At 39.8% G+C, this 24188-nt stretch overlaps 1 protein-coding gene across 2 annotated transcripts in view; it reads left to right on the top strand.

Moving 5' to 3' along the window:
- ATXN10 (ataxin 10) overlaps positions 1-24188 on the top strand; it is an 86849-nt gene that overhangs the window by 42850 nt on the left and 19811 nt on the right. For both annotated transcript variants that reach the window (XM_040063335.1, XM_040063334.1), the window contains exons 8-9: positions 3150-3258; positions 5634-5803. In XM_040063335.1, coding sequence (XP_039919269.1) covers positions 3150-3258; positions 5634-5803 — 279 coding nt within the window. The remainder of the gene's footprint in view (positions 1-3149; positions 3259-5633; positions 5804-24188) is intronic.

Genomic DNA, 24188 nt, shown 5'->3' with positions numbered 1-24188 from the left:
AGCTGTGGCTGCCCTGGAAGTGCCCAAGACCTTCCACTAAACCTGGCCTAGTGGAAGCTGTCCCTGCCTGTGGCAGGGGGTGGGACAGGATGGGCTTTAAGGTCCCTTCCAACTCAGACCATGATCTGAGATGAGCTCAGCTGGTCAGAGCATGATGATGACAACACCAAGCTTGTGGGTTTGATCCCCATATGGGCCATTCACCTAAGAGCTGGACTTGATTATCCTTTTGGCTACGTTTCAGCTCAGAATATTTTGTGATTCTATGATGATCCTATGATTCAAATATGAACCAAAATAAAAATATTTATTCTGTTCATAGTCAGGAAGCAGTAATATACATGTAGTAAGAATAATTTTATTGCTAATGGAAAACTAATGTGCAATAGTTTCACTTCTAGAAACTCTCGAGAAGAAGCATCATAAATAATTTATTATCAAAGTAAAAAAAAACCCATTTGTCTTAAATGCTTTTATATAATAATGTTAAGTTGTTGTACTTGCTTGGTTTTTTTGTTTAAATAGGCACAAGAATTTTAAAAGTAGCTTGAGATGCGTTGTGAAAAAATACCATAGATCACTTTATGGGGAGGTGGTAGTTGGATGTGTTAAAAAACCAAAACACAAACCACCGAGTGCACAATCTCTTCTTATCTGTCCAAGGAACACAGCTTCCCCCACTGCCCCAGCTGTTTAGTCTAAGTTATGTCAGATAACTTAATTCACTACTTCTGGAAAAGGTACTGACTTGGCAGTGAGAGTACGTACATTGAGACAATTCCATCTTTACTTTTTTTTCCCTGCCTGCTTTTTTTTTTTTTTTTTTTTTTTTTTTTTTTTTTTTTTTTTTTTTTTTCCCCCTTTCTTTTTTTTTTTTCTTCATCCTTTGTGGTTACTTTCCAAACCACTTTCTGTGGTTTCAGTTCATGGAAAAAAACTATTTGTTTGCACCCACCAGAAGGAGGTCTCTGTCCAACCAGAAGGTGCTGGGACAGGAGTATTGTGAATATTACTGCATAACTTGCCCTGCTTGACATTGTCTTCTTATCCTTCTCTCACATAAATAAGTTGAGTATCACTGTTTGGTGGGAAAATGGGGCTCATTGAATGAACAGAAAATCCAAGTCCTAACAGGTGAATAAATGGAGGGCAATATGTGTATACGTATTGTATACAAATGGAGGGATAGCTGTGTATACATTTGTTCACAACATATGCTTGCTGTAGGAAAAGAGAAATACCAGTCTGATTTCATAAAACTGTTCCTTTTCTTACAAGAAATTATAAAGAATTGCGCCAATTTCTCCTCATTTGTATAAGTATTTTTAGGTTTTGTGTAGCAGTTGTATTTAACTGCAAAAAATGTAGTTGTGCATGTAGAGTCTGTCATTAAAAATGCTTTGGGCAACATCTGTGATACTCAACTTGGCTTTGCCTGGCCTTTTCTGTGGCCCACAAGCCAAGTGCCTTGCTCAGGCTGTGTCTGTAGTAGTAAGCTGCCTTAGACTCCAGAACTCTGAGGCCACATTTGAAAACTTTTGGGAACAGTTCTTGGACTGGCCTGACTCCCAGAATGTTGTCTGGGTGTCCCGTCCACTGTTTAATTTGTTATATGTAGACACTGCTTTGTTTTCTTAAGGAACATCAGGTCTTGTAGCTTGCATCTTAAACCCATGAGAAGCTAATCACATGCTTTTGCAGTGCTTAAACCAATGTTTAAAATAGCTTTTCCATTCGAAGCCTGACTTGAGCATCAGTTTGCTTGCACTAACTTTCAACCATACTTGCAAAATAAAACCCTTCCCTGGACTTCGTTCATCTCTTTATAAGGAGCATTTTTTCTGCGTCTCGCTCTAAATAGGTTTATTTAAAAGGCCTTCAGTTATTTCCTTATTTACATTTCAGATTATATCCATAAACCAAGATGTCTGTCAGAGTTCAAACTATTTTGGGTTTTGAACTTCAAAAAGAAGACTTTCTTTTTTACAGGTGGAGGACCAGAAAACCCCAATTTGGAAAGTCAGCAGCAGGGAAGGAACAATATTTTGAACTTAGCAAATTTCAAAACTATATGAAAATTTGGGAGTTCTTCTATGTTTTTTAAATAATCTGCTCCTCTTAAAAATTGTAAAAAGCTGTTTACTGTCTCTGAAATACAGTTGTGGTACTATTACTGAAAATACAGCTTTAGTACCTAGACCCTATAGCAATTTGGGGTTTTCAAGGAGCGGCAAATGAATATAATTGTACTCCTTAATTGCTGAACACTGTTATTGATGATTTGAATAACATTGTGTTTATTATATGGATCCAAAATATTATACTGTTGCTAAGTGAACCTTTTTTTTTCCTGCACCAGAAAAGGCAGGAATAGTTACTGTGACCAATCTCTGAGCCCTTTCATGGCTACTTGCAGTTTATGAAACACACCTGGAGTGGGATCATCGTGCAGTCACAGCCTGGCTCTTGAGCAATATGCGGTGTTCCAAATTCTGTCATTTTCTCTTAAGGTATTTTCTGTAAGTGCTGGATTGTCATTATAAGGAGGACCAACATATTTGGTGAGAAAAAAATAGTTCTCTGGCTGAATAAATAATATGCAAATTAAATTGTGTCTCGTACCTAACCAAAACTCTGCATCTCTGATCACGATCCTATTTATCCAAGAATAATGTAAATTCTCACAGCCAAAGTTTGTTTGACCACAGAACTTTACAGAATTCCTGTGGATAACAAATTGATGTCTTGCAGGCGGTGTTTGTGTCTTTAAAGTGGAACGCTACGACTGAATAAACTCAAAGAAAACATTTATACAGAAATAATTTCTCAGCTAGTAATTTTCTGTATTTCTGCTTTTGGAAGCTACTCTGTTTTTGTTAAAATTTTATCCCTTATGGCTCTGTTTTGGTTTCCCCATGATTTTTCAGGCAGATATAACATTAACCGTAGAAAAGAAATTATTGCAATCTAATACGTTATTGTTATTTCAGAAAGTTGCCCTAATTTTATATAAATTTATTCTTGGCAGTTTGGAAGACCTGCACAGAACCTGAGGAGCTGAGAGTTCCTGTCCCCTGTTTACATTTCTGGGTTTATGTTTTTATGATAGGTTTCATAAGCCGTTTTCAGAAATGCAGTTTTCATTCCAGGAAGCACTGGTGACAATTCGTCTTCTCGATGTTCTTTGTGAAATGACCTCAAACAACAGCCAGCTGGAACATCTGCAGGCATTCCCTGGTTTGCTTGAAACAGCTGTAGGTGAGTGAACAGCCACTAAGCTTAACTGTTGGTGCTCTGTGAATGAAAACATGTTTTTCACAACTGGTGGTAACGATAATTCTCACCTTTGAGTAAGATAAATAAATAGGAGATGGGGTTAATCTGCATTTTCAAATATTTGCTTTGTTCCTGGAAATTTTCTGCCTCTCCACTTTCTCTGTTGGCCTGTGTTGTCCTACAGAGCCTTGATTCAAGGATCAGCAGTGCTCCTCTCTTAAGGAAAGTGGTGCAAGGTACAGCTGCTTCCTATGTTCTTCCACTGGCTGAATGGCATGGGGGAGTTTCTTCAAGAAGTAGAAAATCCATGCCTGTTCCCTCCTGTTTCCCAAGTTTCTTACATTTAAGTGCAGTTTGAATGTTACTAACCAAATCCAGTGACTTTGAAAGGTCAGTTTTAAAGCAGCTAAGAAACAGCAAGGGGAGGACTGTGCACAAAGAAAATTATGTTGAGTTTTTCCAGAGATGCTCAAGGGAGGAAGGAGGGGTGATACATCGCATCACCTGTGCTTTTTACATCTTAGCACTTTGAGACTGAGGTATGCTACCATTTTGTGAGAAAAATGTAGAAGTTTGTGTTTGATTTTTAAGACAAATAGGAAAAACTAAAAAAGGCTGAAACAGCTGTTAGCAGTGACTCTTTGGAGATGACTCTTTTGAGATGTTTGGAGAGTCCTTACGGTAAAAAAAAGCCCAAACAAGCAAATAAAAAACCAAATAAAATACCTCCAGTAACAACAAAAGAAAAACTTAAAAATCAGCCAAACCTCTATTTTTGGTGACGGGTTCTTAGGTTTATGGCTTACAGTAAGATTACTAACAACAGGATTTATTTTGTGCTTGTGTGTGTGTTAAGGAAACTTAAAATTGATCAGAGGGATGGAGCGGCTCTGCTGAGGAGAGCCTGAGACAGGTGGGATTGTTGAGCCTGGAGAAGCTTCAGGGAGACCTAATTGTGGCCTTCCAGTACCTGAAGGGAGCCTACAGGAGAGATGGGGGGATGCTAATGACAAGGGCCTGTTGTGAAAGAACAGGGGAATGGCTTCAAGCTGCTAGAGAGTAGGGTTAGATTGTGAGGGTGGGCAGGCCCTGGCACAGGTTTCCCAGAGCAGCTGTGGCTGCCCCATCCCTGAAAGTACAAGGTTGGATGGGGCTTGGAGCAACCTGAGATAGTGGAAGGTGTCCCTGGCCATGGCAGATGAGATAAGGTGATCTTTAAAGTCCTTTCTAACCCAAACTGTTCTGTAATTCTGTGTACTTGAAATTTCTCGTCATGCCTCATCTCGGGGCTTTTCCCGTTTTTTCAGGTGGTTTCAGAGTCTTTTGCCCCTGTGCACAGCTCTGAGCCAAACTGAAGGAAGAGATGGAGTCTTCAGGTTTAGATTTTTCAAGGTTGCATACTTCGTTTATTGTTTCTTATCTTACAATTCCCTCAGCGTCCAACAAGATGTTCACAGCTGCATGGATTCCTCACGTCTCCCCTCGAGCTGGGTTGTCCTTATCTTTTATACTAATTGCTACCTATTTCTTATTTACTATTTCTTACCAATGTCTGTCACTATTACTAAAAAGGTCATCTTTACTCTGACCCAATCCTCACTAACTACTTTGTGCCAACGTCACTGCAGCAATGGAGTGAGGGAAGGAGAATGAAGAAGAAGGAGATGATGCCCCAAATTCTCCATCTTGTCCCCATTCACTTCAATGCTAGGAATATAAAATTACTATTTTTTCACCCTGTGATAAGCTAACTACTATTTTTCACACTCTTGTGGCCTGTAAACCCTCTCTCAGTGTAGGAAGTTTTTCCCATGGACTGAGATCAAAGCCAGTGTCTCTCTGAGCTCTGGGCTGGGGTCCCAGACCCCCTTGTCCAGGTCTCTGACCCTCCAGGGCAACCAAAGGAATGCCCTGGACTCCAACAGCCTCAGTGCCAGGAGTGGGCCAAAGAAGAGAGGAAAAAGTGATTCTATAGTTAGTGTGTATTGCTGTGACAAATTCAAACTGCAGGAAGTTTTCTAAAAATCTTGGTTTTAGCAATATATTTATGGTGCCAGAATTCTCAACAGCCTGTAAATTCTGACTCTTGAGGTGGAGATCAACAGCAACAGCCTTCAGCCTTCATGTGTGAACTATGGAAGGGTGTAAAAAGTACGCAGAAATGCCTTCTGACATTGAGCTGGTCTTTTATGGTTGGTTATATTAGCCCAAATCACACAATGAAGAAGACTTGCAAAGTTCTTTGACATGATACTGAATATCAGAAATTTTGCTGCTTAGCGTTGAACTCAACAATTAACAACAAAGCTCTGTGCCAAGTGAGACTAATTTTCCCATGGTAATGTATTTTTCTCTAGATACCCTGAGATTAACTCACCTTGCTGGGAAACAGGCTGTCAATATTTTCACTGCCACACATGCTGTGACAGGGCAGGAAGAAATTTCACATCCAGCCGTGGGTTTCAAATCTCATCTCATCCGTTTGATTGGAAATCTGTGCTACAAGAACAAGGAAAACCAAGACAAGGTGAGCTTATACATTTTTCTGGCAGAATTCTGATGTGTAAACAAGCACCTGACTATATTGTGAAATATATTGTTGGTCTAGAAATTGATCTGTAAACTGTAGAATTGATTGTGTAAATGAGGCATATTATTCTTAGCATCTATGAATTACTATCACAATTATGCTGATTTTTTAATAACATTGTAATGTTTGCCTACCTATCTTTTGTTTCAGCCCTGTAAAATGCAAGCCAGTGCCTAATTCTTTCCTGGTTTTCATTTTTGCACTGTCCTTGAAAAGTCTCAAACTAAATTTCAACTTCACTTTGAAGGGAAATTGATGTGAATTGTTGCATAAACTTAATTGCAAATCCTTGGATTAGTCTAATGCTTTTTCTTCGTTTTTCATGTCACTTTAAAAAGGCAGGTCTGCTTTCATCAAATTACTTGAAACCCTTTATCTTATAATTCCTATACAGCAAATAAGTTTTATTTCCACAGTGGGGAAAAAGAGGAAACAGCAGCAAGCTTTAAATATTAAACTTTTTTTTTTTTTTTTTTTTTGAGTGATAAAAGATGTGTCTTTCCTCCAGGATTTGTTACACTTTCTTCGTTTCAGCAGGAAAAACACTTCCAAAACTGTCTTTGTCTGACAAATTCTAGTATTCTGATCCTCTGGATGGGTAATTATGGGAATGATCTTCCACTTCCCCATTCATATTAAGAGTATGTAATCAACATTTTTAATATGTCTGAAAAATACTATCAATATTACTAATCACTCCTGCTTAGCTGTGTCTCTGACCCATTATGATGTAATATGTGTGGAAGTGAAATGCTTTTTCTTGGAATACCTAATGATAGTGGAAGGGAGGTGGTTGCTTTCATTTTGAAAAGTTTGATGTACAGCTTATTGTCTTTTTTGCCTTGATTTTCAAAGGCCCCTGGAGCAATTCAGCATGCAGGCTTAAGGTTTTCAGTGGAAGTTGGGTATTAAATTGCTATAAATTGCCTGAAAATATTATTGCCTTATACTGTCTTAAAAATTATTTAGATTCTGGTGTGTGATATCATGTTACTTTATTTAAGTGCCATTAACACTTCAGAAGTGCCAATTGCATCATATCCTTTCTGCACCTTCAGATTACTTTGTGTATTTAAATCAGTTCAAATACATCCACTTGCCATTTGCAGGGCAGTTTTCATACAAAAATACATGCTTCTGAGGACGGGACAAGCAGCTGCTGTCATTGCAGATAAGAAGAGTCTTGAGATAAGAGTTGTTTGTTCGAAGTTGTGTGCATGGCTCAGACCTAGAACTGAGTTCCCACCTCTCTTCAGACTCGTATCTCACAATATAGGTCTGATTTTGTATCTGTTACCAAGTTTACACAGTTTGTTGTCTGTATTCATTCAAAAGCAAAGTAAAAATGGTAGATTATGGGGTTTATGTAAGAAGCCAAGTGACCAGTGTGTGTGAGAGACCTTGGACCAGTGGCTGTTGCTCTCCCGTGACTTACACTGGGAACTGTAGGCATGGGCTGGGGAAGCAGCTTCCTCTCGGGCAGCCTGGATGGATGCCTTGCAGGAGAGGGCTGCATGGCAGGAAAAGCCTGGAAACAGCCTTACCAAAGGCTCTCCAACAGCACTCCTAGAATTCAGGCTCTTGAATGAGCTGAGGTTTTCGTACTTTGTTTTCTCTAATATTTTTTCCCATAATTTCCGGTCCCGGTAGAGCTCTTAGCCCAGTAACAATGCTATGAATTAGTAAATGGAGTGACGGCACACTGCTAATAATAAATAATAAAAAATATTGTCCCTATATTTATAATAGGGGCTATGTATATGGGGGAGAATATATAAGTGGAGAAGAGAGGGTTGTGTGAAGACCTCATAGCAGCCTACAGGGAAGTCAGGGAGGAACTCTTTATCAGGAACCACGGGGACAGGTCAAGGGGGAATGGCTTCAAACTGACAGCAAGTAGGTTTAGATGAGAAATTAGGAAGAAATTCTTGGATGTGAGCATGGTGAGTCCCTGACACACGTTGTCCAGAGAAGCTGTGAATGCTCCATCCCTGGAAGTGTCCAAGGCCGGACTGGGCGGGGCCTGGAGCAACCTGGTCTAGTGGAAGATGTCCCTGCACATGGCAGGGGGCTTGGATCATCATTTTAATCCCTAATGTCTATTCCAACCCAGGCAACTTTGTGGCACCTTTATTCTATGACTCTGTAATATAACCTTAGTGCTTGATGTTGGTTTGCCTGACTTGTTCTGGAAACCAAAGCAGTCCCTAAAGACCTGGGGTTTGAATAGTGACTTGGGCCAAGCTCACCATGGAACAGAGTTGGATCACTGCATCCAGGAGCTCTTTCCTGAGTCGAGTGAGGCTCTGTGCCCTCTTGGGTGTGGGTCCTACAGTGCATTGTCGCCGAGTTCAGTGGGGCAGGTCGACTGCACGGGGTGTTGGTAACAGAGCTAAAGGTACGGACTGCCCAGAGGGAGATTATAATCACTCTGCAAAGGCTGCATTTCCACCTCTCTGTTCATGCTCTGCACCTGCTGTAACAACCATAATTGCAGGGGATTGGTGCACTGGCTTGTTGGCAGTGGAGAAAAATCTACTAGCGCTTTAATGCTTCACTTTCTGTTTAAAATCAGTCTTTGCTTTTAGAATGCATTCTTCTGCTTGTGCTCTGTTAGCATTAGGGATGCATTCTTCACATCCTTTCTTCCTCATAGTTTAGTTCCACTGTTGTGGTAGGTTCTTAGGATTCAAGGGAGTGGGCAGACCTGTGAGCAGTTACCAGCATGGGTCTTGCCAGGCTTACCGCCCACTTGCATGTTTTGCAAGGCTGGATGGATTGGTATTCTTAAGATAAAACATTCCCTTTGCACTGACCCAAGTTGAGTCCCTTCAAGTCCTGAGTTGCACTAGCTCTTGAAGAGGAGAAAACAGCAAATAAGGGACGCCAAGGGGCGAGCTTGTGTTGGATCTGCCAAGAACCTGCAATGGATGCACAGTTCCATTCTTTTTTCCTTATGTATAGGAGGAAGAGCTGTCAAGAGTTACTGTCATACATGTGGGACAGTCCTCTGGCTTGTGTTGTGTTATGTCTCCTTCACAAAGATGTATTGTATGTTTTTATTAAATACCCTGGAAGGAAGGAGGTGGCTTCTCAGGCTGAGCAAGGGGTAGAGGTTTTGGCTGGTATGGGATGAACGAAGCTATCAGATGGAAAAAGTGAAAATTCTTCCATATTCATATTACCCTGTTAGACTTTCCTTCTGAACACCTCACTTATATCATGCAGACAGAATTGATACTGGTTTCTTGGCAGAAGACTTTAGATACTTATTTTCCACTCTCACTTTCAGAGCTATGACATGATGGGTTCATTCAGCTCATTCTGCTGCTTTAGTATAGAAGTGTTTAATAAAGAATGAAACTTGGAAAAGAAACCCAATGAATGAATCACAGAGGATATAGTTCCTTACTGTAGAAATGAAATGAATACAAAATAGGTCGTAGCAGTTAATCTGCACCCTTGTTTCTGTGTTCCTTTACAAGAATCATCTACATGGAAAGGAACATGACTGATCCCTGCCTTATTGTGACACCTAGCGCTGCTCTGCATGACCTTATTTCCTGTCCCTAAAGCTACCAAGGACATTTTAGGTACCATGGATGCTGATTAACTCAATCATAGCATCCTAATCTTGGAATCTGTTTCTTTGGTAAAGCTGTTCTGTTGTTCATATAGGGGGAGAAAATTAAGTATGTAGTTGTCTTTGGTACTGACACCTTCTTACCTAGGTAGAGTCACTCTAATGGGATGAACAATTTATGGGGGATAATTTCTTTTCATGTGCCTGGATTTATTTGAGGTGGCAGCAGTGCTTTCTCTAATGCTATAATGCTGGTTTTTATCAATGCAGAGATGAAAAAAGGAAGTCTGGGAGAAAAGGGAAAAGAAAAATGCTTCTACTGTTAAAATTAATCTTAATAAAAATAGCGAGTAAAACATCTGGATACTATTTAGTGTGTTTAAATTAACTTAGGTTTATATATATATATGTATCTAAGCCAAATTGTTTTATATGAGACTGTCTTCCTAATTTGAAGACTGTTCTGCCTGAAAATGTGAACAAGATTTGACTTGTTTGGAATTCAGTTTCCAATTCCTTTTTTTTCATGGGGGCAAGATGTACAACAAATCTACTTAGTGATCAAAAGGTGCCAACATCCATAGATCAAACTGTGACCACCCAGCTCCTCAACTTCATCTTCTTGCTGTAGTGACTATAGAATAGAAAAACTCATATTAAAGACACATGCTTTTTTTTGCAGAATCACATAATAGTTTGGGTTGCAAAGGACCTCAAAGACCATCTTGTTTCACCCCCTGCCATGGGCAGGGACACCTTCCACTATCCCAGCTTGCTCCATGCCCTGTCAGATCTGGCCAAGGACACTTCCAGGGGTGGGGCAGCCACAGCTTCTCTGGGCAACCTGTGCCAGGGCCTCACCACCCTCACAGGGAGGAATTTCTTCCTAATATCTAAGCTAAACTTATCCTCTCTCAGTGTGAAGCCATTCCCCCTTGACCTTTCACTGCACTAAGTAATTGAGTAAATGGCTCTTTCTCACCTAAGGTTTTTAGAAAAACTCCATGAGCTTATCTCTTCTTCTTCAGGGTTAATGTAACTTTTTAAAAATGATTGCATTCTGGCATAGGGGGATTTGAAATTACTTGCAGTGAAGATTATCCCACATTTAACTGCATATGCTGTTGAGAGGTGCTTGGGGAGAACTTAATCCCTTGGATTTCTTAAGTATAAACCTGCATCACTGTGATTACTATATTTCTCTAACGTTAAACAGAAGGCTAAAATGGAAGAAAGATTCTTGGTGTACAGTTGAACAAAGGAGGGAGCCTTTTCGACCTGGATGCTCTGAAGTGGAGCTCCTGCACACCTACTAAAAATTCTGCATGGTTCTACTGGTTGAGTGGGGCTGCTCTCATGCAGCTCTCTGTTTGTTTTAATGCTTTGCTAGGTAAGGACAAAACGTTCAGGTTGTTGGAGGACTGAGCTCTGTAATTGGTAAGTTTTGTCAGTGTTTGACACTGTGAAAGTCAGTAGGAAAGCTGAAAATGGACCTTCTGATTGAAGTCCTTTTAAAAGCCGGTGTTTTGCTGTGGAGACGGGGGGTCTACCTAACTAATACAGAAATACACCAAGTAGCAAAGTGGCTGTGGCTCAGTAGTGTCCTTCAGAGTATCTGTTGGGACACGTAGGGGAACTGTCTCCAGTCCTGGTCCCATGTTGTTATTATGTTGGTCTTCAGCTCTGTTGCAATCATGAATCCTTAATGAAGTGCGAAGATTTCCATCAGAGCGTAGAGACTGGTAAACAAAAGAGAATTTTTTAAGGGGCAGGATAATATGAGTAATAAAGGGTTGCTGTGAGGTTTTTGCCTTGAGGTCAGAGATGAATGCATAGTGTGCAGTATTGTTTGTAAAGCGATGGATTATTTTTGTAACAACGTGACTCATTTGTCCTTAGAGAATAATACAAAACTTTATTCTGTTGTGCTGCCCCTTTAGTAGCAGCAAGTTAAGATTCCCTCTTGACCTGCTCCTATTCCCTCTTCTGCCCCTCCAATTGCTGACAGCTGATACAGTTGACCCATTGTGACTTGTCCAGTTTGGCCAATTTCACTTGAAACCTTGATCATACAAAGCGTGGAAAGTTAAAAAGAAAAACAAGCTGGCTCTGTATACATTTCCAAACAGTAAGTACCAACTTGTAGGCTTCCTTTTGACTCTGGATGTTGGTGGGTTGTTTTGAGCCCTCTTTGGTGTTGAACCTTATCATCATAGTGGTACAGCACAGGACTCCAGACTTTTTTAAAGGAAAGCTTGGTACACCAGTGTCAAACATCATTTCAGCACTTACCTAAGTGTTCAAACTGCATCTGTAGCATTTCTGTTTAATGTGCCTGTTGAAGGTGTAAAATGCTCATTTTCCCAGACAAAAATCTAAAAATAAGGTAGTTGACCTTTATATGGAGGAGTTCTCAAGAGATTTTTGCAACTCCTTTCCTGCCCCAGTGGGCTGCATAGTAGTTATCATACCTGTGGTAACTACTTCAAACATGAATTAAGCTTGGTATTCACCAAAGGGTTTTGTGCTGTTGCTCTTTCGTTTCTTCATCTTGGTTTCAAATGATTCTGTAAGGCATGGGTTATTAAAATTCCAGTCGCTTGAGAAATATTTAGAGATGTTTAGAGATTTTTTGTTGTTACCTGTATCATACTCAGTTAAGTGAAGAGCACCATATCACCTAAAATAATTTCTTACTAGTTTACTAGGAGGTCAAGAGCTGAATTTGTTTGGAGTACACAATGTTAGAAAAACTTACTGAAATAACACCTTCTGATGTAGTTAAGTTAGATCAGAAGATCTAAGGCCCCCTGTATTGCAGGAGGGGGGTTACTTGTGGTTCCTATGCTTTGCCAGTGGTATAAATTGCTGGAAGCAGGAACCCCATATGTGGAAGAACAACTACTTTTCAGAATGCTCTTTCTCTGGCTCAGATCTGAGCTGGTAATCCAAATTCTTCCCACTTTTACAGGTATCAGATACAAGTGACATATTTTCCAGTACTACAAAAAGAAGTGTCTTCAGTTTTCTACGTTGTTTTTCACTGTTCTAACCTGAACACGAATTGAATTTCCTCATCTTCTCTGAACTGCCATCCTGAATACAATCTCTTCAAGGTGTTTTATTTATTGGGTTTGGGTTTTTTTTAAAGCTACACCAGACTTCACAATGGGCTGATGTTGCAATGCTGTGAGTGTTGAATGTGATCCTTTTTGGATATACAACTTTCTTCTCTTTCCACTTAAAAGAGGTAGTGCTTGCTATTTTAATTACCCTGAGAGTCACACGAGTCATTTATCTTTTAGTCTGTTTCCTGAGAAGTGATTGAGTTTTGGTTACTGTGAGATACCAAAGTTTCTCAGCTTATGTTTTTATGACAATCCTTAAGGTTATAGGAATGAGCTGAGAAAAAAAAAATTTTTTTTTTAAGTGTTGAGATTTGGCCATCACTGCTTATAATGTATCTCAGTTCACATTTTAGAATAAAATAGTTTCATGGAGGAAATAATGGAGCATGACATGTGAAAGACTACATTTTGTGGTGAACTTACTGCAGTAACTTGGTTTTAGTGGCACACTGTGCTGCATTCAGGGTGAGGAGAGCACCAAAGACACTTTGTGTGTGAGGGGGTGGAGGAAGAGCCCTTCCCAGTGATCAGCAAGCTGCATGTTAAGCACATGCCATGAATCCTGATACTCACTTTCCCACCAAAATCAGAGAAGCACTGAGCTCGACAGAAGCTCACGATGTGCTTCAGTTTCAGTTTCACCACAGTGGGGTTCATTTTTTGACTCCCTCCCCTGTGACAGCCATAGTCAGGTTCAGTGGAGGTGTGGTGCCATGCAGACTCCAGCCCAGCTTTGCCTTGTCAAAAAGCCGCTGTCAGCCTTCAGTTCCCTCTGCCTGTGTGCCTCTGAACCAGTCTGAATTCTCTTACCAGCCCTGAAAATTAGAGTCATAGAATAGAATCTCCTGAGGCAGAAGGGGCCCAAAGGTATCATCTGGTCCAGCTCCTGGCCCTTCACAGGACATCCCAGCAATCCCACCCTATGCCTGAGAGTGTTGTCCAAATGCTTCTGAAGCTCTGGCAGCCTTGGGGCTGTGACTGCTGTCCTAGGGAGCCTTTGCAGTGTCCATCCACCCTCTGGGGGAAAAATATTTTCCTAATATCCAAGCTAAACCTCCTCTGGCACAGCTCTAGGGTTAATTAATTGTTTTCTAAAACTCCTCTTGAAAGAGGTGAGGCCATATCAGAGCACCTAGTCTTCAGACAGGGACCAAGCATTTGATTTTTTTAAGGGTTTTTTTTTCTATTTCTCCTGTTTCCCTTCATGTCTTTCACATGAACCAGAAAGTGTAGTGACAGTCATCTGCAGATTTGAATTTCTGCCATTGGGTGATGCTGTTTGTTCTAAATTGTAGCCCTGCAGGATTCTGCTTCTTGTTCTTCAGCATGGCAATGCTTGAGCCGAGTTTGGTCATGCCTGTGCCCGAAGGAACCAAAGGACTGGTCTCAGTTTTAAAGAGGTGGGGGCTGAGATTGCACAAGTCCATGTAAGCAAAGGTTCTGCCCATTTAGTTCTTACTTGCAGAACTCCATTCTATTATCTTTTATGCTTGAAATGTGGGCTCTTCAAAGAGCCTCAATGCTATAAGAGGGTTGTAGTAATATAAATATGAGTGGTGATCACTTCTGCATGCTTCTATCAACTAATTTAATCAACCTGCTATCCTCAGCCAATGATTGGAAGAAACCTACTTAGCTTTTTATGTAAGCAGTGGTAAAACAGGTGAGGAGTGAAGAACTTGCAGTCTTTAAGGAGATTTTAGAATATCTTCAATTCTTGCATTGTTTAAGGACTTCATAAATATTCAGGATATTCTGACTGCATTATGAGAGAGAACAGACTTAATATTCCTTTTACAGTCTATTGATATCTTTAGTGTGCTAGTTCACATTAACTGTGCTATTTGAAAGCTTTCTATTCTTTAACCAAAAAAGCTCAGTATTTTGATCAAGAAGTGACAAAGAATTGCCTCATTCATGAGTATTTAAATTTTTTAAACTGTGAGTCTCCAAGTTTGCCTCATAATTGCAGGCAATCAGATGTGTTCAGATTGTTATGGCAGAAGTGGTTTGCTGGAAGGATTTCAAAGGGACGTTGACCAAAGATCTCATAAAGATGCTGGAAAAACAATTGGGTTTAAGTTCCTTGAATGGAGCGTGGCCTATATTTAGATATTGTAGCAGTGGGAGCAAGATCAAAGTACATCAAGTGATCTTTGTGCTGAAAGTTAGAGCAGCAAGAAGATATTGAATTAATCCTCTGCTGTTTGTGAAACGCAGAATGAGCTAGATTTGCAAAAGCCAAGATGATGGCTTGATTGTATGTATTAAGATTTAGTTAATTAAAGACTGCTAGCAAGATTCCTTCCATCTTGCCCTGAAGCGTTTCCAGTGGGTAACACCACAAGACTGATTGCTTCCATCACATATGCTGACACTTAGCTCTTCTCTAACGAAAAAGAAACCTGTGCCACCAGTGTGATTTTTCTCGTAAGGGTGAGCAAATTCCCTTGCTCATGAGGGTGTCACTCAGTGGGGCAAGAGGAAGCACTTGCTGGTAGTCACTGTACAGTCAGGTTCCAATGAGCTTAGCCTTAGGGAGAGTAAGGGAGCAGACAACAGGTTGGCACATCTGTTTATCCACCTTCCAGGACTGACAGAGGCTCCCATGGACTCTGCTTGGAAAAAGAAAGTGATAATACATGGTATGCCCTGACAATCGCTGTCTACAAGGCTGACTCCCTAAATTTCAGATACGTCCTCACAGTCTGGAATTCACCACTGATTGAGGATTGAGTGAAAAACAGTGTCTGTGTGTGTATTGAGCCTGACTGAGGTAAGTTCTCAGCCCTTCCAGTGCTGTGCCTTGCATTGGTAGCTGGAAGGGTGTTGATAACCCAGCAGTGTTTTGGCTACTGCTGAGCAGCACTGTCCCTCTGACATTCCTTCCCCAGTGGGCAAGGTCCTGGGAGGGGACACAACCAGGCCAGCTGACCCAGATGAGGCAAAGGGATATTCCATACCATATGACATCAGCTCAGAGCTAAGGGAGAGAGGAGGAAGGGGGGATGTTTGTGATTCCTCAGTGTTTGCCTCCTGCAGGAATCCTTACGTGTGCTGAACCCCTGCTTCCCAGGAAGTGTCTGAACATCGCTGCTAATAAGAAGTGGAGGTTGACTTCTTTTTTCCCTTCAGCTTATGTGCGTGCAAAATCTTGCTGGTTTTTCTTTCAGTGTAATAAAATTGCCTTATCTCACCCTGCAGTTTTTCTCCTTCTTTCCTGTGTCCCATTGGGAAAGGGAGTGATAGAGCGCCTTGGTGGGCCCCTGGCACCAAACCAAGGTCAGCGGTGTACCGGTTTCAGATGGGTGAAGTAGGTGTAGGAACGCTTGGCAGTTGTGATACACAGATAACGAATGGTTTTGACCAAAGTTATTCTTGGTAAGATAAAGCAGGATTAAAGTTCAGTATAATAATTATTGCAGAGTCATTCTGGCTTGTTATCACAAATGTCCTCTGAGGAGGGACAAGAGAAAGCTCTGTCTGATTTTATTTGTACTTGCCTTTCTGTCAAAATCGTGTTCTTGTCATCTTGTTCTCACTTATGAAATGGGGTATTTCCCTTAACTGAAGAATGAGGAAATTGATAATTAATAGAAGTTAGATATTTGGGGTTTTACTTGCTGTATAATTTTATATATATATTTGTATTCCTGGGAGAAAAGTTGCACTGTTGAATTTTTTAAAAAATGCCATAAATATTTTCTATGTACCTTGGTGGATCATTTTTTCATTACCGCCAAGATGATGTCTTCTGCCATCTCTTAATGAACTTTTTTTAAAAATGAATTCTGGCACAGTCTTACTGATGTGAAAAGGAAGGAAGGAAAACTACACTGATACTGGAAAATATGAAAAAAATTGTATGTACACACATAGTATGAATTTACAAAAGTTGAAAACTCTTCCTTTGCAAGCCAGCAGTATTTTGAAAAGTACAAGGATGCACAAGTCTTGAATGGTATGTGTACCCCAGGATGTGATTTAGGTCATGATACGAACCAAGGCTGGTGCCGTATTCTGATTTCAGTTTCATTATGCATACTGCTTGTCTAACTTAAAAAATATAATTTTGTTCCTTTTAACAAAAAATTTAGATAGCTTACTGCCTCTAAAGTGGAAATAGCCAGCCTGCTTCATTTCAGTCTAATAATTTCTGCAGTTATATGTGCAATATTTCAGTTTGCTTTTAATATTTTTACATTATTACAATCTGGCTGATACTTGAAGTGAAATATTGAATCTGGCCAGGTTGGACAGGACTTGGAGCAATGTGGTCTAGTAGAAGATGTCCTTTCCCATGGCAGGGAGTGGATTGAGATGAGCTTTCAAGTCCCTTCCAACCCAAACCATTCCATGATTTTATGATGAGGATTAGCTTCATTTTGTAAAGATAGAATTTTTTGTGTTCTTCATAAACTGGAATAAGTATTGAATATAAGTGTCTCTCCTCTCTTTTTCTGCATGTTTTAGCATAACAGTCAGCTTTGGTTTGACATTAATCTTACCTATGACAAAATAAGAAGGATTTAGATTTTGCAATTACTGTTCTAAAGCACAGTTATGGAGCTCAGTGGATTCATATTGAAACTGGCAACATACGTTGAATTTTAATAAAGGGAAATTATAATAGTTACCTTCAAATCAATTTTTTCCTGTCTTTTTAGAAAGTGAAGGGTGCTACCCATGGAGCTGTTCAGGGCTTGAAATTTTCTATAGGAGAGTTTCCAACTTCTCTAAAAATCTCTTCATCCTTGAGTCCAGCAAATGTATGATTGTGAATTTGGTTTTGGAAATATTGAAGGGCATTATTTCATGCAATTTTTCAGTATTGTAGCTAAAAATTAGAAGAAGAAAGAAAGCAGTGTTTTGCCTGCAAACAGAAATGCTAGCAATTCAGTGTAGTTCATCATAAATCGGTAGGTTCCCTTTAACCTGCATCTAACTTTTGTTCCCTGCTGCTTGAATGTCACTCCCTCAGTATTTTCCAGCCAGGTCTGTTTAGTTTTCTCAGCTCTGCCTGTTCCCCACAGCTCCAGTCATAAAAAGCAGAGATGGTTTGAGAGGACTCTAACTACTGGCAGTTCTTCTGGAACTTACAATCCAAATGTAGTATTTGGTGGTTGGGAGTGTCACCTCTTACTTCCAGCTCTTGAATTACACAGATTCACAAGCACCTCACCATTCAATGCACTTTTTTTGAAGTGCTTTTAGGACTTGTAGCTGGTGAGGAAAAAAAAAAAAAAAAAAAAAAGCTTAGCTCCTCTACAATAGATCAACCTGGTGGCAGCTGATTGAGGTTCTGATTCAAGGCTTTTTCTCCTCTCACCTTCTGACCCACCATTACTGTCAACCTGTTCCTGCAGGCATTTCTATAAAAGTGTTGACCTGCTCCTTTGAAAATCAGCTTCAAATGGAAGTGTTTATTATTAAACTCCAATAGAAATTTTCTTTTAAAAAATAGTGACTTGTAGGATTCAAATTTTTTAAAAAACATTTCTAGTTTTTATGATTGCATTAATTATTGTACTAATTTCATCTATGGAAATGTACCCTTAAGCTCTCTTCATAGGAGATTCTTTTTTCTTGTTAATGGACTTGCTAGGAAGAGTTGGCTGTGCTTGGGTAGGATTCCTTTAAATAATTTTTAATAACATGGTGTATATATACTTAATGTAGAGTAAAGAAACGGTCTTGAAACAAGAACTCTCTGTTTTTCACATAAAATCTGCACTCTTGACTTTATAGATTGTCATTAAATTAATGATCTGTTAAAAGAAATAACAATATAAATAAAGCGAAACAGAACATTCAAAACTGTATAAACAGCTGGCTTAGTGCATGTGTGTGTGTGTGTGTATATATATAAACACATGCCTTGTTTTGTGCAGTAATATTTTCAGGTAAATTAACCCTATGAAAGGATAAATTTATTATGGAGCTTTTAAAACAATTTGAGCAACACCTTTGCAAATTTGAAAACCTGGAATTTTGTTTGTCACCGATATAGGAGTTCAGCTAGAAATGGGGAATCTTACTTTTGTGGTACCTGCAGTTGTTATTACCAGACTACAAGACATTTAGAGACACAAATACTCAGAAAACCCTCTGGTAGTTGTAATTTAGAGGTAAATTAAGAAACTACTATGCAATCTCCTTGTGTACAGCTTCATGTATCATCTCGCTCAGTAGCCTGAGGCATGAGCAAGCTTTCAGCATGAAATTTAGTGCTAGAGCATGCATTCCTGAGTTATTGTATATCATGCATACCATATATACAGCTTTTATAGACATATAAATCACAACATCAGGAGTCTTGTTTTCTAAATGTAAAGTTGATCTTAATCTCAACAAGGTGGCTAAATTTATCTTAATAAGAGAATCTGATCCTGTGCAAAGGCTATGCTTGGTGAGTCATTAAAAGGAAATGTGTATTCTTAGAATTTCAGGTAAATGCAGAGAATAGTTGCTCAGCTTTCTGTAAGTCTGGATTGTCAGCAAACAGTGTCAATGGCACATGAGGGCTGGGCCAGTCCCTGCTGGGTGCAGCAAGTGACTGAGGGACCATTCCTAGCCTTGAGGGCAAGTTGCAGAGTTTGGCATGGCTCACGTGCACATCCCAGCATTCTCCTCTTCCTCCCCTCAATCTCCCCCACTGAAACCAAATCAGAGAACTGCCTTTCCTTTCCTTTCCTTGGGAAGAGCCCATGGCCTGCACTGTGTACTCAGAGCATTGCCCAGAGGAGTGGAGGCTGTCAGGAGCCAGCAGCCCCAGGGACCATCTGAAAAATGCAGCAAGGAGCAGCACCCGCAAGGCAGTGCCAAATCCCAGTTCTGCGTCTGCTCGTGCACTCAGGAGCTCTGCTGAAATGAGCTGTTTCAAACCAAGTTTATTGCAGCCTTCTGATGAGGTTGGATAATTTTGTGCTTCCTTCCACCCTACGTTCTACATCTCCTGTAATGGCAATTGTATTTATTTTGATCACACTGGGAGGGATTGGACCTTGGGTCCCATCATCTTGGACAATGGAGATCTGCACCTCAGAACGTTCTGTGTGGGTAAACCTTTGGCAGATCATTGCTACTTCATTTGGTGACCTCTTGAATCACCACACGTGGTTTTGAAGCTGCAATGTGCCCTGCTCCTGTATTAACCTGGTGGCATTCTCTGGTTCCTAACCTATTCAGAAGTGTGTTTTCTTGAAAATAGGGGGATTTTGTATTTGAGAGGACATGCCATCAGTTCTGTTTGGGATTAAGAATACTTTGTGATTTGAAAGTATTATAAAATGCTGGGAAAAAGACATGAATCAGTCTCAGCAGAACAGTGTATATCTACAGCTTCTTCCAGCTCAAGAATTGATTTGCACTTGCATTGGCCTCCTTTGAAACCATCCCCAGTAGGCTCTCCAGTAAAGTTAGACAACGCCTGTTAGTCCTGACAGAAAACAGTTTTTGTAATTGTGATATTTGGGGTGGTGGGTGTTTTTTGGTTTTTTGTTTGTTTGTTTTTGTTTGGGTTTTTTTTCCTTTCAAAAGGATCATACTTCTATTATTTACATGTTTCTCGGAAAACATCACATTTCATATAAAATAGAGTGTGAGGCTGGCATTGCTCAGTGTGACGTATTATTTACTGCAGTATTCAGTGGTGGGGTTGTGTGGCTGGCTCAGGCTTCTGAGGGCTTCCTTGACTGGTCTGATTTAAAACACAAGCAGCAAACACCATTAAACTGTCTGCTCACTGTAGTAGCCAGCTGGGTCCTGCAGTCTCCCATTTACATTCTAAAAAGGCATTTTACAGTCCTTTCCAGAAATACTTTGTTTTACTGTGCTTTAACCTAGTGAGAAATTTAATTATCATCAAGGATAGTTTTGTACTTCATTTGTAACAGAGTGTACATCCTTAACACATGTACTAGAAAATTAATGGTTTGTTCTTTGACCCGTCAGTAAAATCTTGGAAGCTCTGCATTCCAAGGGAATGTGGAAGCAGAGAATTGTGAATGCCTTTAATAAACGTCCCTGTGCGATTTCCAATCTTCTAACCTACCAACTTTCTCCTTTTCTTCTTTTCTCACCCCCCTGCCTTGGCTGTGAAGTTTGGGGTGATATACTCAATAACTTGTTCTTTACAGCTCCTTAAAAAAAATTAGCAACACTAAAGTCACTTCACAATTACAATTGGAAACTGAGGAATTACGGGAAACTGCCACCACTTTGCTTTTAGTCTCAAGTCTGTCAGTGCACTCTGAAGTGATGTGATTCAGTGTGCTGAACTCAGCTGCAGAATTTAACCATGAAACATAGAAATCACTGGTATAAATTGCATCTTGTGGAATCATCCTACATTTTTTCACACACATTATTTTCATCGTTTGAGCATTTGCTGCAGATGGAATTATATGTCTGACTTTGATTTTTAAATTTTTTTGAAAAATCCTTGTTTCAAAGTGAAACTAAGAATGTTAAATAATGCTGGACTCAAGAAAAGTCATCATTAGAGTACGGAAGATCTGATTTGCATTTATTTTTGCTTGCTGAATTCAGAAATTTCCAAGTAAGAGTTGTAATCCTGGATGTTGGGAGTGGAAGCTATCTCAGAATATAGTTGTGATATGTGAGAGTGATGACATATGTGGCCCCTGTGAGGGTGGTGCACTCTTCAAAACAGGGTATGATTTTGGATTGTTTTTCCTCCTTGCAGCCAGCAGATTTCAAGGATTTCAGCTGGACTGTATGTCAGGTAGCAGTTGAAATGTGAGAAGGAAGCAGCAGGGCAGGTGTGCCAGCTGTTGGGGAGAAATGAAGTAAGTAACAAAGCTGGCCTGAGAAATAGAGCAAAGTAACAGTCACAAAACTGGCATAATTCATTATTCTAGTGTGATTTTCTGTTTAAGGAAATCATACAGACATAGAGACAGAGGGGATTGAGGAGATTGGAACCATTCACCTGTCCAGAGCAGGACCAGGTGGAGCAATATTGGAATATTGCAATATTGGAGTCTGCTCCATGAGTGTCAGTGTATTGCAATGCTTTAGTGAGCATTACTGTTAAAAATATTTAACAGATGTTTAATGTGAATGGTCTGTTCTTTAGACTCATTGCTTCTTGTCTTCCTGGATGTGGATAATAGAACATACTATTTTCCTAATTAAAGGTTGCTGTGTTCACCAACAAGCTTTTGCTGTAGGTTAACTGTGTTGCTTATGCTCTTTTAAAAAAAAATTTCAGCAATTGTGGGGCTTAGGCCTCACTTGTATTCCTTTTTTATTTTCTTCACAGCTGGTTCAGTTATTTCTTCAGTATATTGAATGGTACAAAATTATTACTTTTTACTCTAGAAAACAAGAACTTGTTTCCTCTTGTACAGTTGGGGAATCCTTTTTATTAGCTCTAAGGCACTAATTCAAAGTTGTATGAGTTTATAAGAAGAAATTCATATGAATGGTCTGGCATCCAAAGTACAAATTATTTTAAGATTTTTCTGTCATGTGAAGTCAGTGAATGTGCAGGGTTATCCCACTAATGTTTAAGAATCATATTTTTTCTAGAACTGCTTCCAAATTTTACATCCTTTAGTAAATGTCTGACAAATGTGTTTCCAACTTTATAACCAAGAAAATGTCATATTAGAGTAGAAAGAATCTGATCTTCAATTAAATGTGAGGAAAATAATTGACTTGTGCTTCTTTCCGTGGTCTTAGCCTTTTCATTTTGGCTTGAGTGAGATGAAAATGTCTGAGACTCACCCAGCCGTTCAGAAACAGATCTCCTGCCTAAAGCTGAATTTAGAATAGGTTACTCAGGGATTTTCTAGAAAAGTCTTGAAGTCCTCCAAGATGGACAGTCCACAGTGGCTGCTCCATATCCTCATAGTAAAAATTTTTTCCTTGTATCCATGCAGAACCTTCTCAGTTACACTTTCATATCCATATTTTCTCTATTTAAGCTACTTTGAGCCGGAGTCAGGAGGGCAGCTCAAGCAGGTTGTCTCATGAGTGTCAGGGAGTGGAATTGCTTCCCTGGATCTATTGGCTCCACTCCCACAGCTGCAGATTAGGATGCTGTTGATGCATTTGTGCTGGATGTTAATATCTTGATGATTCAGCTCTTGAGAGGTACGTGGCAGTTTAACCATTTTAGTAATCTAGGGCACTGAGAGAAGTCATAAAATACAGCCATCAAGTGGGTTCTGCTACCTTAAGACATTTGTTAGGATTCCTGTGGTGATGCCAGGCCAGCTGTGTTAATCTTCCCTTTCTCTCTGACTTCACCTCCTCCAGGTTTTAATTACATTAGCCAGTCTAATTTGTCAGAGAAGTATGGGCGTCAGATTTACTGTTATGCTCCTACTTTTAGCCACGTGAGAATCAGCAAATAGGGCAGTTGAGGAACCCAAAGAAGTGCTCCAGAGAGGGGAAGTTCATAAAAGTGTGAAGTTTTCCTATTTGATTGCTCCCAGAAACCTCTTAAGTTCCATAATGGGAGTTAAAATTTCATACTGAGGAGCTAAACATGATTGAAGACATTTTGTCTGGTAGGAAACTGGTGATCTGTAATAAATGTTGTCTCTAGAGGTTTTCCTTATAAGTGGTTCCTGCTTGTTCCTGGTTTTTTGACTCATTTCTGGAATATGTTTCCCACCCCCAACTGCTTTTTTACCTAGAAACTTGTCTTTCTGTTTTTCAGTGTGATTATAAATAATGTGTGAAAAGAAGAGTGAGTGTCAGCATTACTTGGACTGTTACTAGGCCCCTTCTGTTTGAGAGAACATAATTCTTTTTGCTCACCTATAGTTTGGCAAAACACAGCTTCTAAGAAACAGAAGTTTTTCTGTGACTGAAAGAAGCACCTTTCTCATTCTGCATTGATTGAAGGCTGAAAATTGGCTGCATTTTCATGGAAGAGTAGTTTATATTGAGTTGTTTCATAAAGGCGTGAACGTTCTTTTCTGCATAATAGTACTGTAAGTTGATTAGATGATGTTTCTAATGCCCCAAATGTTAATGATTCTTTGAAGAGATTATTTTTGCTGGACTATTTTTTATTTTTTCCATTTTTGTCTGTTCAGTTGCTGGACCTGGAGATTGTAATTGCATTTTACTAGATGCAGGCAGATTTAGCAACAAGCACTGTCATGCTCGGAGAATTTGCATTCTTACCCCTGAGCTTGCCTCCTTTGCTGCTGGAGGGAAAGATTCAATAAGTAGTCTCAATTAAATTATACTTTTCCTGGGCTCTCCTGTGAATGACTGTGTTAATGGTAATTATTTCTGTGTACTTCATGAGAAAGTCCTGGGAGGTTGTCAGGAGCAGTTCTGTTTAGGCACTTATCCTTCACTGTGCTGTTGATGTTGTTTATGTATTGGTCAGTAAATGTGACTTCTGTAAGATAACATAAAGGTGTCAATTTTTGTCCGTAGTTTTTTCATTGGCTATCAAGAGAGAAAGCATAGCTTTTTCCTCGAGGCTGACATGCCCCAGATCATCTGAATCAAAGACACTATCATTCCTTGGCCATGGAAGCAGTAGGCAAATACAGCCTTGGGCTAGTTCTTCCCATAAACTTTGTTTTATATTTGTATAGCACCTTTGCTTACGTGAGCT

This window comes from Hirundo rustica, chromosome 4 (assembly GCF_015227805.2).
Source record: "Hirundo rustica isolate bHirRus1 chromosome 4, bHirRus1.pri.v3, whole genome shotgun sequence".
Classification (NCBI taxonomy): Eukaryota; Metazoa; Chordata; class Aves; order Passeriformes; family Hirundinidae; genus Hirundo; species Hirundo rustica.
The sequence above is the reverse complement of the archived record's forward strand: the minus strand, read 5'-3'. Positions and strand labels throughout refer to the sequence as shown.